Here is a 16768-nt window from a genome sequence, read left to right as displayed (position 1 = left end):
ATTTGGGCATCTAGACAATATTAGCAAATGCCTTTTAAGGATCAGTTTATCATCAGACTTTACCAAAAGAAAATGGAATTGAATATTTAAGATACCCAGTGAAAGAAAACATGAGCCAAGGATTTTTGCATCCAGCAATACTGGCTTTAGCTTATAAAGGATACAAACTATTTTCAACACACAAAAAGTCAGGAAATATTGCTTCCATTAGCCCTTCCAGTAGAATTTACTAGAGAACAAGCTTTGAACACCCTAACTGCTGTCCAGACATGGCATAGTGAAATGTGGAGAGTATATTTCCAAATAAAATTTTAAACATTTCTCAGTAATCAAATCAATGATAGAATTAGAGTTCCCCTTCTGAGATTTTTGTGTTTGTAAGGTGAAATAAGGCAAATAAGTGATTGATTATGAGATTATGATTCTATCATTTCCTATGGCTTCAAAAAGTAGGATTCCTAGAATAGAAGAAAGGAGATACAGGTGTAATGTAAAGAGATTATGTTTAAAAAACTCTATAATCCTTAATTTGAATTGTAAACATGAACATTAACTCAGGAGTTATTTCATCTCTAAAAAATACATACATACATGTGACACCCCGATATTCTACAATTATATAGCAATTTTAAAGTGTTCATAAATATTTTTTCTCTATTAAGATCGCTGGAGTTTTTCCACTTCAATTTTAAGCACACTCCTACCCAGTTTTTCTCAAAGTATGGTCTTTGGGCTAAAAACAAACAAATACAACTTATAAAATGTATAACACCAAGAATGAACTAGGACTTTGGGTGATAATGTGTCAATTCATCAAGTGCAAAAAATGTACCACTCTGGCACAGGGCATGTTGATAGTGGCGGAGGCTGTGCATGTGCGGGGGCAGAGGGTGCGAATACAGCTCTCTGTACCTTCCACTCAATTTTGCTGTTAACCTAAAACTGCCCTAAAAAATACAGTCTATTAGATAAATCTTTAAATACATACATACATACATATTAACCCCTCCCCCTTTCCAAACCCCCACATACATTTGCCTATGTAATTCCTTAGTTCTGTTCATGAAAAAAGTCTAGAAACAGCGACTAACCTGGTAGAAATGAGCACCCTTAACGCCCAGTTTGGTCTTGAAATACAATTCTCCCACTAAAAGAAATCAGGGCTTTTTGGATAAAATGACCAATTTCAGGTACAGAGTAGGAAATGTACAAGATGAGACTAGAACATCTTGCCACGGAAGAGGACAAGAAAGCTAACTACTAAAGTCACTACTAGACTATTAGGGTCAGAGCAAAGTGACACAGAAGCCAACTTAAAGAGACTAAATATGTATAAATCCATGAGTTCATAATGATATTTTTTTAAAAACCTAGTCAATTACTTTCAGAGAATAAGGAAAATCACTAAATAACAGGAAAGAATCTTGCCTATTCTATATGAACTGTAATACTGGATAACCAAACAATAGGTAAAGGTAAGCATCTCTTTATAAAAGCATTACACCTAATAAGCAAAAAAGAAACAAAATGAGAATCACTATTCTGCAACTTCCAGTGAATTAACAGATGTAGGCAATGCACATCAATATGACAAAAAGATATGCAACTAGATATGATGTGATAAAAGCACACACTACTGCTTATATTCTTGCCATAGGAATTGACTATGCATCTCATCATACCACTGGGTCCAGATGCCAATATGCAGCAAATCTACAGGTCAAAGAAACATACTGGAATGCACCATGAGTATGCAGTCAGCACACATGTGTTTTTGATGACCATCTGTGAATGTATTTTTTTTAATGATTTTTAAAATAAGAATTTTAAACATTTCTTCTAAATGTTGTTAGTGAAATAAGATTCAGTAATATGTCAGTGTTTACACTGTTTATATTTAACTCATTTTTTACACAGATTTAGCAACATACCCTATAAAGAAACATAAAATTGTCATTAATTCCTTTCTCCACTAAAAAAGTGAACCAGTGTACTATAAAACCCTGAAAGAAAGATCTTGGTTTCAAAATTTATAGAAATAATGAAAAACTTACTGGGTAAACTTTTAACCTCCAACAAAGTCCTGAAACTTGAAGAGGTGGACTGTAGACAGGATCTGCTCTCTGGCGCAAAGTACTAAAGTAAAAGAAAACCAACTGAATCCCAAGATCAAAACTGCCGTGAAATAGCAAACAGGCAAAACCAAAACCCAACCACTTTATTTATGTTACTTATTTGAAGTCCTGGACCAGTAAATGAAGGTGACTGAAGAAGTCAAGATTCCACCGTATAAATTTATATATACTAACATTCTGAAATAAAAGAAACTTTAATGATACAGAAATATTCAGCAGTATCTTTTAAGTTTCAGGTTAAAAAAAAAAACCCTCAAAATTTCATCATTTAAGGGAAAAGAAAAATATAACTAAGTGGCTTGAATCTAATTACCACTTCAACAAGCAGTCTTCCACCGTTAAAGGAAAAAAAAAGAAAAAAGTTTCTTCCTCACATCCCCGCAGTATAATTATCCTTTTTTAATATGGAAAAAAAATGTGGGGTAATCCTCGGTTTATATTTTAGCCACAAAATTATCCCATAAGAAAAAACAAATTAAATGGGGAGTGGTATAAATTCTCAGTTTGGCCTTAGTTTGATGGTTATCACCTCTTGGGATTTTCTCTTCCCAAGGCAAGACCTTTTATATTCTTCATTCCCCACTTCCTTGCTGCCCTTTAAGACAAGTCCCTTAGGACCTTTGTGTTTTAATATCTTGGCTTCTAATCTTAGAGAAAAAGCAGTAAAAGCTAACAAACTTAGCATGCGAGTTACAAAGCTTACAAATTTCTTACAATAATACCCTCTCATCCACAATTTCTTACTTTGCACTGAGATAAATGGACCCAAATGGACTTCTGAGGATGGGTAGGAGGGCTCATTGATCTCTATCATCCCATTCACCTTACCTTATTAGCAAAGGCTAAGTAGACCCTCTTCTTTAAAAAAAAAAAAAAAAAAAATTCCATTCCCCACCCTAGAGAAGCAATCCATCTAGAAGATATAAAACAATCCAGACAAATGACCTCTATGTTTCTAATACAAAACTTGTTTCTTCTAAGACTACACACTGAGTGACAAAGTTCATTAGGTCTGTATGCTACCCAGGAATGACACCTACCTGGCTCTTACTTACATACACATACAAAAAAACACTAAAGTTGTCAAAAACTCTTACCTGAAATTCTCTAAAACAAAAGTAGCTGAATCATAAGATGGTACCAATTCACTAAAAAGAAACAAAAGAGAAAAAAAATTATTTGGCTTATACAACTTTAACATTTCATTTAATTAAGAAACAAAGTCAGACTTCGCTGGTGGTGCAGCGGTTAAGAATCTGCCTCCCAATGCAGGAGACATGGGTTCGATCCCTGGTCGGGGAAGATCCCACATGCCAGGTAGCAACTAAGCCCATGCAACACAACTACTGAAGCCCGCGTGCCCTAGAGCCTGCGCAGCAACTACTGAGCCCACGTGCCGCAACTACTGAAGCCCACGCACTGCACCTACTGAAGCCCACGCTCCTAGAGCCCATGCTCCACAACGAGAAGGCCGCGTACCGCAACGAAGAGTAGCCCCTGCTCGCCGCAACTAGAGAAAGCCTGCACTCAGCAATGAAGACCCAAGGCAGCCCCCCAAAATAAATAAATCTTAATAAAAGAAAAAAAGGAACAAAGTCAAATCTCTCAGTAACATGTTGAAAATTTTATTAAACTAAAATAAGGCCTTAAGAAATATTTTTAAAACTTTATTAAACAACATTAAATCAAATGAATTCATAAAACCATCAAAAGCTGACATCAAAGGTTTGCAATTAAATTGGAGACTCAACAAATACTTTATAAAATAGCTTTTTTAAAAAAAGGCAATATATGATTAAGTATTAAAATAACTATAAGAGATATTTAAAAAGTAATATGGAAATAGGAAAAGAAAGAAATTAGGTGCTTAGGCTGGACACCTGAAATAGAAAACATATAAACTGTTTTAAAAAATCAAAAGAAACAACAAAAGGATAAAATATTACAATAAATCCCCAAACTTCCTTCTTCGGAACAAATTATGAGGAATGTTAACAGACCCTAAATACTTTGAGACTATTTACTAGCAAATAAATCTATACAATTTTATAGGATAAGAATACATAATCACATAGGGGTCAAGCAGGATAAGCACATTAACAGTTTCATAGCAAGGCAAGATTACCTAGGGAACTTTAGTTCCATACAGTCTTCTCCAAAGAGAACTAAACTACATCCACAGAACTAAACTACATCTTCAAAGAGAACTAAACTACACCCACAGCACGCTAATAGTCTCTAGCACTGTCATTAGAACACCTCAAAAGTCAGAGATAGTAAAACATTTATGATAAAGACACTATCACACATAGTGTTGTAATACAGTGTAATATATTTAATATATAAAATTATAAATTTACCAAAAAGATAAACTGCAAGCCATTTCACCACATATTCAGATATATTTTCTAAAGTTCAATTCATGAAAATGTGTTATTACCAAAATAAGATATAAAATGCATCTAAAGCATTTTCACACTGTGATAGTACCTGAAGAAATTAGTGGTTTGCCAGTGAAAATATAGTATACGTTATTAAAAATACATCAGTCTTATTTTATGGTTAAGTATATGTAGCTAAACAGCTCACATCTTTTTCACAAGTAGATGTGGTTTGCCTTGCAACTATTAACTGTATAGCTATTATCCAACTGTCAAGCACCCCTAACCATAGCCTTAGGCAGTAGTTACCTTTTCTCACATTCCTCATTCCTAGATCCTTCTGTCTGGTTAATCCTTACTATTCCTTCAGATAACAAATTAGAAGTCACATAGCTTTGGAGGTCTGCTCTAACTTCTCCCCATGATATGCTCTCTTAGCACTCAATATACACAAAACTCCAATTATCAGGACCAATGCAATTAATGCCTGGGAAGCCTTCCTGGAACCAAAAACCTAATCAGAGCTCCAAGGAATCTCTCCAGGATAGTCTTCAAATTTGGTCAAGTTATAATATGCTTTTGGCTATAATTTTGTGCAACTTCCAATTGCACAAACGTTGTTCAGTTCTCCCACTAAACATCTTTCAAAATGTCTACAGACATTATGCAGGCAATCTTCAGTTGCCTGCTGATCTTCATACTGTTTCTTCCACCATGTCCTTAATGTCCAGTGTGATATATTTCCTTTGTTGTTATAGTTATTTTTGTTCTAAGACCAGACTATCATTGTCATATTTTTAATCAGCTCTTGAGGGCCAAAGAGCTCGCCAAGACACAAAATAAACAGAAGATGAAGAGGACATGTTTAACTTAGAACAGTGAGATAGAAAGCTTACAAGTTAAAGCATACAGGTCGCTAAAGCTTACTAACCAAGAGGGTACAGTATGGCTCTCACTTGCTGAGAATAAATGTTAACATTCAGAGCACAGAGAACAATTATCAATCCTACTATGACATACTTCTACATATGTATAATTTTTTAGCCAAAACTTTTGAGACACAAATAACATTATAATAAATTAGTGCTATGGGGAAGCATTAAAACAGGATACATATACTTCCCCTATCACCAGTCATCACATTTTATTTTATTACTGCTTCAATCACCTATCTTTTTCACTAAATCATAATATGAGGAAACAAGAACTCTCTATTGTGCTCTCTACTTGTACCTGGCACATGCCTGTAACATAGCTGGCATTCAAATATTGACTGAATGAATGGATATTTACAAATATTTGCTGGAAATTTCTTGTAATTTGGTAGAAGTATTTACTCAAAATTTCTTTTGCATTCTTTACATATATACACAAAGCCACAACGACCGCTAAGCCATCTATCAATTCTACCATCCTTAAGTATTTATTAACATCTCTACATTATGCTCACTTGTTCAGAAGTTATCTATAATCAGACTGGTGTTACCACTCTGTGCCTGCAAATAAGGCACAGCTTTATGTTCTCAAACTTTTCTTTATTTCTATACCTCTTCTACTCTGGTCTTTATGATGACTGGATTCATCTCACGATGGTGTCAGTGAAGCTTCATGGAATATGGAGAGGCTAGCCTCAAAACATCTCTAGCCCAGTATTCTGAAAAATACTGATTTGCAAATCTTTAGACCAAAGACTTCATCATGACTTAATGAATGAACAGAAGAAAAACAGGATAAGTATCCATTGTTCCCTTGAGAAAACAGACTGGTCAGCTACATAAAAACTGGTTTTCCATCCCAACTTGACCATTCTCCCAGAAACTAGAACTCTTTATGGACTGAGAACTGTACTTTTCTGCTATTTGAGTCCTCCCTGAGAGACTTAAATGCCCCAAAAATACAGCCCTTCAAATTCTGGTTGAAATGATTTCTCTGCTGACTTCCAAATACAGCATCTCTTATCACATCCCCATATTTTTGTTCATGTATACATATCCTATTCTCATCTGCCTAATGAAATTCTAAGTATCTTTCAAGGTCTTCCACAATTCCTTTCTAGGCTATGAAGTCATCTTGACCACAGCAGTCTACCCTGACTTCTCAGAATTTCTGATGTAACTAAGTAACAAATATTCAATTTTAATATACAATTCTCTACCATTTCATGTGGAATATATATCCAGTAAGATTACTTCCTCTTCCATGTCTCCTATGCAGCACTTACAACAGTGCTGAGCATATAGATGACCTTTAATAAATAACATTACTTTGTTTAATGACCTTTTATTCGCCATTGTGGCTCTATCACAAATCATCAACTGATGGGATATAAGGTAATCAGTTCCATGATCTCAAAGCTTAGAAACAATCACCACTGCTTTGCACATCTAAACTTTGGTCTGTAACTTAATGTCCATAAATGCTAGCCTTTCTTTCTTCTTTTTTTTATGTATGTATGTATGTATGTATTTATTTATGGCTGCGTTGGGTCTTCGTTACTTCACGCGGGCTTTCTCTAGTTGCCGCAAGTGGGGGCTACTCTTCGTTGTGGTGCACAGGCTTCTCATTGCAGTGGCTTCTCTTGTTGTGGAGCATGGGCTCTAGGTGCACGGGCTTCAGTAGTTGTGGCTCCCAGGCTCAGTAGTTGTGGCGCACAGGCTTAGTTGCTCCGCAGCACGTGGGATCTTCCCTGACCAGGGCTCAAACCCGTGTCCCCTGCACTGGCAGGCGGATTCTTAACCACTGCGCCACCAGGGAAGCCCCTAGCCTTTCTTATTTGGCCCTCTTTTCTTTGCTGATCAATGAATCAACAGATGGAACACCTGCTTCCTCTATACTGCAAATCATAAGCTAAGTTTCTAATAAAAATTACAGTTAAGTTATAAGGCAAGTTTTCCAGTAAGACAGTAAGGTTTACTAGAGAGGGAGAGGGCTCTAAGGTGACCTTTTCCCAGGGAAATCTCCTTAATTATCAGACTTTTATTTATTTATTTTTGGTGGTTTTTTCTTTATTGACGTGCCTCCTACCTCCCCCATCCCAACCCCAGTTTCAGTCCCTTCCATCTATACCCAAAAAAGCAGGTAGTGAAAGGAAGGTATAATTGGGGTTCTGAGTCCCTTGGGCAATTAGAAAGAAAAAAGAAATCAAAATAGGGACTTCCCTGGTGGTACAGTGGTTAAGAATCTGCCTGCCAGTGCAGGGGACATGGGTTCAAGCCCTGGTCCGGGAAGATCCCACGTGCTGCGGAGCAACTAAGCCTGTGCACCACAACTACTGAGCCTGTGTTCTAGAGCCCATGAGCCACAACTACTGAGCCCGCGTGCCATGACAACTGAAGGCCGCACACCTAGAGCCTGAGCTCCACAAGAGAAGCTACCACAATGAGAAGCCCACACACTGCAACGAAGAGTAGTCCCCGCTCGCCGCAATTAGAGAAAGCCCGCACGCAGCAACGAAGACCCAACACAGCCAAAAAAAAAAAAATAAGATAAGCAAATAAATAAATTAAAAAAAAAAGAAATCAAAATAATCACTGGATGTGACAGAGACTGACACTCAAGAAGTCAAGCAGAGGGACTTCCCTGGTGGTCTGGTGGCTAAGACTCCTCGCTCCCAATGCAGGGTGTCCGGGTTTGATCCCTGGTCAGGGAACTAGACCCCCACATGCCGCAACAGAAGATCCCACATGCCACAACGAAGATCCCACGTGCGGCAACTAAGACCTGGCGCAGTCAAATAAATAAATAATTTTTTTTTTTTTTTTAAAAAGAAGTCAAGCAGAGTTGCCTGCCTGATAACCTGTTGCAAGCAGTATCAGTATAGGAGTTTACCTCTATCAATGGTACCCAAACTTTACTGCAGAGTTACTTGAGGTGCTCAAGATTCATTTTCTAGATACCATCTCCAAAGACTGTCAGAGAACAGGCCTGAGAATCTTCATTTTGGAACAACACTCCTGCTGGCTCTGATACAGGAGATCCATGTACCCTATTCTGAACTGTAAAACCCTTATCTTCATATATGGTATTTATATCAAAACTCGTTTCATTCCACTGGTGATGGATAGAGTAATTCAGAAAACGTATCTTCAAAACTGAAATGGCTGACCACACTATTAAAGAGGCAGCCTTGGAATATTAATGAATATCCTTAGTTGACTCAAATCTATTTAACAAGAGCAAATACCCAGCCCTTTTATTAATATTCAGTGCTTGAATAAAATATACATATTGTATCTGGTTTGTTAATTCACAAATGAAGACTTACCTTATTGGTCAGAGAGGACTACCTGAGTTCTAGTTGTCAGCAATAGCTTTTGAAACAAGTATACGCATTTGCACATAAACTTCAAAAGAAAATGAAGTAAAAAAAAAATGTGTCATACCTGGTAAAGTCTGGTGGAACAGGAGTGGTAACAAAGGACGCCATGGGCTTTCGATGAACTTGCTGAAACATCATGAGGATCTCTGAGCTCTTAGATATCAACTCACTCTTACTACAAGATCGCAACTGTTTGAGGAAAAGAACTGTCTGAATAAAAAAATTACTATGCATTGGCACCCCCAAAATCCTTAATAAAGAAGGAAAATGGAAATTATTCTGGTTATATACTGAAAAAACTGAGATAAAGAAAAATATTGGGTTGGCTAAAAGTTTCGTTCGGTTTTTTCTGTAAGATGGCTGTAGTAGCACTTGTCTTTAACCTCATTCAAAACAGTTTTGTTAGATTGTATGCGACAGCTGTCATATCAGGGTGCATTTAAAGAAAGATTTCTCAAAATTGGTGAATTTTTGTGTAGCCATTTTAATACTGAAGATGGAAGAAGAAAAGCCACATTTTCGGCATATTATGCTTTATTATTTCAAGAAAGGTAAAAACGCAACCAAAATGAAAAAAAAGATTTGTGCAGCGTATGGAGAAGGTGCTGTGACTGATTGAATGTGTCAAAAGTGGTTTGCAAAGTTTCGTGCTAGAGACTTCTCGCTGGACAATGCTCCACGGTCGGGTAGATGAGTTGAAGTTGATAGCGGTCAAATCGAGACATTAATTGAGAACAATCGACGTTATACCATGTGGGAGATAGCCGACATACTCAAAATATCCAAATCAAGTGTTGAAAATCCTTTGCACCAGCTTGGTTATGTTCATTGCTTTGATGTTTGGGTTCCACATAAGTGAAAAAAACCTTCTTGACTGTATTTCCACATGCGATTCTCTACTTAAACGTAATGAAAACATTCCGTTTTTAAAACAAATTATGACAGGCGATGAAAAGTGGATACTGCACAATAATGTGGAACAGAACAGATCATGGGGCAAGCAAAATGAACCACCACCAACCACACCAAAGACCGGTCTTCATCCAAAGAAGGTGATGTGTATATGGTGGGACTGGCAGGGAGTCCTCTATGATGAGCTCCTTCCGGAAAACCAAAAAATTAATTCCAACAAGTACTGCTCCCAATTAGACCAACTGAAAGCAGCACTCGACAAAAAGCGTCAACAGAAAACGCATAATCTTCCATCAGGATAACGCAAGTCCGAGTGTTTCTTTGATGACCAGACAAAAACTGTTACAGCTTGGCTGGGACGTTCTGATTCATCTGCTGTATTCAACAGACACTGCACCTTCAGATTTCCATGTATTTAGCTCTTTACAAAATTCTTTTAATGGAAAAAATGTCAACTCCCTGGAAAACTGTAAAAGGTACCTGGAACAGTTCTTTGCTCAAAAAGATAAAAAGTTTTCAGAAGACGGAATTATGAAGTTGTCTGAAAAATGGCAGAAGGTAGTGGAACAAAAGGGTGAATACGTTGTTCAATAAAGTTCTAGGTGAAAATGAAAAATGTGCCTTTTAGTTTTACTTAAAAACCGAAGGCACTTTTTGGCCAACACAACAGCTTCTTTCAAAGTGGGTTTGAAAGTTAAGAATCTAGGGTTATTAATTTCCATTATAACAGTAAAGTTATTGAGTAAATGTATTTGATTTTAATGTATTTTTCTCTCCTTGTATATTAGCATAAATCCAATTCTAAGCAACTACAAATGTATTTTAGACTGGTACAGTGAAGCCATTATGTATATAAATGAACAAACCCCTAAAAGTCAACAACCTTCAAACAAGGATTTCTCAAATTGCACTCCAGGGAACAGAGAAATGTAATGACCTAACACACAGAAAAAAGTCTTAACCTCTATCAATCTAGGAAACATTAAGTTATACCAAAGGTAAAAAGTGAGAAATCCAACTTTAGCAAAATAAGCATGGTAGTTAAAAGACTACTGATTTTGTACTCAAGACAACCAGTTTGAAGTCCTAGTCCTGCCACACACCAATTATGTGGCTCAGAGTCTGTTAACGTGTAAAACTGGAATAATATCTACCGCTGCTTGCTTTGCTGGTTTGTTAGATCAAGCATGAAGCTGTACGTGAGACAGCTTTGTAAACTGCTATGGGCTGAATCATGTCCCCACCCCAAACTCATTTGTTCCAGTCTCAACCACCAGTACCTCATAGTGTAACTATATTTGGAGATAAGCCCTTCAGAGGACAAAACGATAAGGCACCCATCTGCAAGCCGGAGAGAGAGGTCTCAGGGAAAACCAAACTGCCAATACTTTGATCTTGGACTACCAGCCTCCAGAACACTGAGAAAATAAATTTCTGTTGTTTAAGCCTCTCAGTCTGTGGTGTTTTGTTACGGAAGCCCTAGCAAACTAATACACTATCAAGTGCCATACAAATGATATTCATAAAACCCACTACAACAGGGTTTATGTCTTTTAAAAGATAGTTGCTTATAGCTCACCAAGAATAACAATATAACATAACTGGTATCATATGATAAATACCAAAATTTATAGCTTTCATTCAAATATTTATTGAATGCATACTATGTGTATCCCTCCTTGACCTTATTTCCTCCAAAGGTAGACTTTTAAATAGATACCTTTAATAAAGTTAAGGTAGTTCCTTTTACTCTTAGTTTGCTGAATAATTTGGCCATGAATGAGGATCAAATATAATTGAATGTTATTTTAAAAATTAATATTATTCTATTCATTTCTACTTATATGTTCATGTGCTTTTGCCCTTTAATCTCTTGAGTTACAATCAAGAGATTTTTCGGATAATGAAACATTCCTTTCATTCCTTTGATTAGCCCTACCAAGTCTTGCTTTCTTGTTTTGTTTTAGTAAGTATCCTACTAATTTTGATTTGTCAGTATTTTAAGATTATGGTATTTATGTTTGTAATAGAGTTGGGCTTTAATTTCGTTTTCTTATAGTGTTCTTATGCTGACTGGTTATTAACATTACATCAAAGACTGAGATGTTAGCTTTGGTACATTTTGTATTCTTTAAGGAAAAAAAAGTGCTTATGATAGATAACAGATATTTAAAGATCTGGGGCTTCCCTGGTGGCGCAGTGGTTGAGAATCTGCCTGCCAATGCAGGGGACACCGGTTCGAGCCCTGGTCTGGGAAGATCCCACATGCCACGGAGCAACTGGGCCCGTGAGCCACAATTACTGAGCCTGCGCGTCTGGAGCCTGTGCTCCGCAACAAGAGAGGCCACGATGGTGAGAGGCCCGCGCACCGCGATGAAGAGTGTTCCCCACCTGCCGCAACTAGAGAAAGCCCTCGCACAGAAACGAAGACTCAACACAGTCATAAATAAATAAATAAATAAATAAAAGAACGTGAATTTCTAAAAAAAAAAAAAGATCTGGTAAAAATTTTCCATTAGTCTGGATCTGATGTTTTTTGATGTCTTTTGATATATTTTATGTAATGTTTCTTAGTTTAAATTATATTCTTTCTTAAGTCATTTTCGGTAATTACAATTTCCTGGAAAATTATCTTCTTCATGTAGATTCTACCTGAATAAAGTTGCTCATTTTTGTAAAGCACATAGAATAGTGCCTGGTATATAGTAAATGCTATATCCATACTTACTTTTTAAAATATTTTTATTATTTAAATTTCTACTATATTTGTAGTCATGCCCCATTTTTCTTCTCAATATACTGTCGGACATTTTCTTCATTTTTCTTAATCAACCTTGTTAGAGTATCTTCTATTAAATTAATTTCTTCAAAGATCCAATACTGGGTATGTTGATCCTCTCAACTATTTCATGGCACTCTCTCTTGTTATTTCATCACTACCTCTGTGATTTCCTTCCATTTTATGCTTCTATACCATTGTTCTTTTTGTGTATTTTTTCACTTATTCATAATTTCTTAAACTGTATTTTAGACTAAAAGTTTCCTTCTAAATATCCTTTAGCTACATCTGACTATTTTAATAATTTATCATTTCAATGGCAATGTCCTCCTTCACTCAAGAACTATGTAGATATTTAACATATATTTAAATGCATACTTATATACATATATGTAAATTTTTAAACTGTGTTTTTGCTTTTGATGTCTATCTTAATTATACTGTGGTCACAGAACATGTTGTTTATATAAGTTTCTTAAATTTCTTCAGAATTCTATATACCTTAGTATGTGACAAAATGTTGAAACTGTTCCATGTGGACTTAAAAAGAATATATATTCTTCAGCTTGGGATTCAGAATTCCACATATACCTTTTAAATAAAGCTCTCAATTTTCTTTTTCAAAGATCTTCTATTCTTACAATCTTCTGTTAGTTGGAACTATTAGTTTATCAGATTTAAATAAAATAATTTATTTTTAATCACTCACTAAAGATAGTAATTTTATGAAAATCTTATAATTCTGTCAGCATCTGAGTTTTATATATAATGAATTTATGTTTTTGGAACACAAAATCATAACTGTCCTATCTTCCTAAGGTAGACTGTTCCCTTTTTATCACTAGTAATATTTTCACTTTAAATTTCTCATCATTCTCTAGATCTGTCTTAAGAAGTTCATCATGTGATTTTAAAAACTTCGACTTAACCCATTTACATTTATTTTTATTACTGATGTCAGTGTCATCCACTAATGACAATACACAAAATCCAAAAAAATACTCAACCCAAAAATAACCAAAAAAAAAAACAAGGAACAAAGAGCAGGTGGAACAAACAGCAAGATATTAGACTCAAACTTCACCTTATAAGTGAACACACTAAACATCCCAGTTAAAAGTCAAAGATTGTCAGACTGAATTAAAAAAACTAGAGCCAATTGTATGCTGCCTACAAGACACACACACTTTAAATATTTAGGAAAAAATTTATTAAAAATAAAATGACAGGGCTTCCCTGGTGGCGCAGTGGTTGGGAGTCTGCCTGCCGGTGCAGGGGACGCGGGTTTGGGCCCTGGTCTGGGAGGATCCCGCGTGCCGCGGGGCGGCTGGGCCCGTGAGCCACAATTGCTGAGCCTGCGCGTCTGGAGCCTGTGCTCCGCAACGGGGGAGGCCGCGATAGTGAGAGGCCCGCGCACCGCGATGAAGAGTGGCCCCCGCTTGCCGCAACTAGAGGAAGCCTTCGCACGGAAGCGAAGACCCAACACAGCCATAAATAAATAAATAAATTTAAAAAATAAATAAATAAATAAATAAATAAATAAAATGACAAAATAAGATATGACATAGTAATACTAGTTAAAAGAAAGCTAAAATGGCTTTTTGACATCAAATAAACTAGATTTCAAAGCAAACAGAAGGTCTTTCACACTGATAATGGAAACAATTCATCAAGAGAATATAACAGTCCTTGGACTTACCTGGTGGCACAGTGGTTAAGAATCCGCCTGCCAATGCAGGGGACACAGGTTCGAGCCCTGGTCTGGGAAGATCCCACATGTCGTGGAGCAACTAAGCCCCTGTGCCACAATTACTGAGCCTGGACTCTAGAGCCCGAGAGCCACAACTACTGAAGCCCGTGTGCCTAAAGCCCGTGCTCCGCAACAAGAGAAGCCACCACAATGAGAAGCCCTCACACCACAACAAAGAGTAGGCCTCACTCGCCACAACTAGAGAAAGCCCGCATGCAGCAACGAAGACCCAATGCAGCCAAAAATAAATGAATTAATTAATTAATTAAAAAAAAGAAGAAGAAGAAGTAGTAGGCAATATGAACTGCCCTATATCTAATTTTTTTTTTTTTTTTTTTTGGTTGCACTGCACAGCATGTAAGATCTTAGTTCCCTGATCAGGGAATGAACCTGTGCCCCCTGCAGAGGAAGCACAGAGTCTTAACAACTGGACTGCCAGGGAAGTCCCAAGAACTGCCCTGTATCTATTAAAGAAACTGATAACTTTTTGTTTTCCTTCTTTCTTTCCACAAAGAATACAAGGCCCTAATGGCTTCATTGGTGTATTCTATCAAACATCTAAGGAAGAAACATTATCAGTTCTACACAACTTCTTCCAAAATACTGAAGAGGGCATAATTTAAAGCTCATTCTTTAAGGCCAGCATTACTCTGATAACAAAGCCAGACAACGATTCTTTGAGAAAAGAAAACTAAAGTCTAATATCCCTCATGCACAGAAGTGCAAAAATCTTAAACAAAATTTTAGTTAATCAAATCCAGTAATATATTAAAAGGACAATACATCAATCAACTTAGGGTTTTTATCCCAGGATGAAAGTTGCTTTAATATTTTTCTTAAATGTTCATCTATTTTAAGAACTAAAAAGAAAAACCATATGATCATCTCAATACATGCAGAAAAACAATTTGACAAAATCCAACATTCAATCCTCACGAAAACTCTCATCAAACGGAATAGAAACGAATTCCTAAACCTGATGAAGGACATCTACAATAAACCCAGAGCTAACATCATACTTACATCAACATTATACGAGAAGTTCTGGGCAGTAACACCTAACAAGAAATAAAAGGCAGGGCTTCCCTGGTGGCGCAGTGGTTAAGAATCTGCCTGCCAATGCAGGGGACACGGGTTCGAGCCCTGGTCTGGGAAGATCCCACATGCTGCGGAGCGACTAAGCCCGTGAGCCACAACTACTGAGTCTGTGCTCCGCAACGGGAGAGGTCGCAACGGTGAGAGGCCCGCGCACCGCGATGAAGAGGGGCCCCCGCTCGCCACAACTGGAGAAAGCCCTCGCACAGAAACGAAGACCCAACACAGCCAAAAATAAAATATAAATAAATAAATAAATTTATATATTAAAAAAAAAAAAGAAATAAAAGGCAGACAGATCAGAAAAAAATCTGTCTTGGACTTCCATGGTAGTCCACCGGCTAAGACTCCGCGCTCCAAATGCAGGCAGCCCGGGTTCAATCCCTGGTCAGGGAACTAAATCCCACATGCCGCAACTAAGAGTTCACATGCCGCAACTGAAGATCCCGTGTGCTGCAACTAAGACCCGGCAGCCAAATAAATAAATAAATAGAAACACAGAAAGACAGGAAAGGAAGGAAAGGAGGAAGGAAGGGAGGAAGAGGGGAAGGGGGGAAGGGGGAAAGGAGGAGGTAGGGAAGGAGGAAGGAAGGGAGGGAGGGAGGGAGGAAGGAAGGAAGGAAGGAAGGAAGGAAGGAAGGAAGGAAGGAAATCTGTCTTTATTCAGAGATGACATGACTATCTGCAGGCAATCCAATGAATCTACAAGATAGCCACTAGAACTAATAAATGAATTTAGCAAAATTGCAGGATACAAGATCAATATACAAAAATCAATTGTATAGATACAAGTCAGAAATTGGAATTTTTAAAAAACATCCTTTATTATGATATCAAAAATTCTGAAATACTGAATAAATCTGACAAAAGATGTGAAAAACTTGTACCTTGAAAGCTACAAAATACTGCTGAAATAAAGTCTTCTTCATGAAATGAAGACTCAGTATTGCTAAAATGTCACATCTCCCTAAATTATCTATAGATACAATGTAATTCTAATCAAAACCCCAAAACTTTTTTTGGCAGAAATTAATAAGCTGATTCTAAAGTTCATATGAAGATGCAAAGGATCTGGAATAACAAAAAACAACTCTAAAAAAAGGAAGAGCAAAGTTGGAGAGCTAACACTGCCTTTTATTATAAAGCAACAATGATCAAAACAGTGCAGTAGTGACATAAAATAAATCAATAGACAATGTGTTTATGGACTAAGTTTTGAAAAAGATGCAAAGGCAATTCATTGAAGAAAGGCTAGTCTTCAACAAATGGTGCTGGAACAACTAGATAGCCATATATAAAAAACAAAAACAAAAACACTACCTTGGATCCATACCTCACATACAAAAATGGACCAGGGACTTCCCTGGTGGTCCAGTGGTTAAGACTCCGCACTCCCAA

The 16768-nt window shown here is 36.9% G+C and overlaps 1 protein-coding gene across 4 annotated transcripts in view; it reads right to left on the bottom strand.

Moving 5' to 3' along the window:
- TRIM37 (tripartite motif containing 37) overlaps nucleotides 1–16768 on the bottom strand; it is a 121162-nt gene that overhangs the window by 80124 nt on the left and 24270 nt on the right. For all 4 annotated transcript variants that reach the window (XM_057535974.1, XM_057535976.1, XM_057535973.1 and 1 more), the window contains 3 exons: nucleotides 8899–9023; nucleotides 3233–3283; nucleotides 2055–2136 (listed from right to left, as the gene is read on the bottom strand). In XM_057535974.1, the coding sequence (XP_057391957.1) occupies nucleotides 2055–2136; nucleotides 3233–3283; nucleotides 8899–9023 (258 nt within the window). The remainder of the gene's footprint in view (nucleotides 1–2054; nucleotides 2137–3232; nucleotides 3284–8898; nucleotides 9024–16768) is intronic.

This window comes from Balaenoptera acutorostrata, chromosome 20 (assembly GCF_949987535.1).
Source record: "Balaenoptera acutorostrata chromosome 20, mBalAcu1.1, whole genome shotgun sequence".
NCBI classification, from domain to species: domain Eukaryota; kingdom Metazoa; phylum Chordata; class Mammalia; order Artiodactyla; family Balaenopteridae; genus Balaenoptera; species Balaenoptera acutorostrata.
This window is presented reverse-complemented; position numbering and strand designations above follow the sequence as displayed.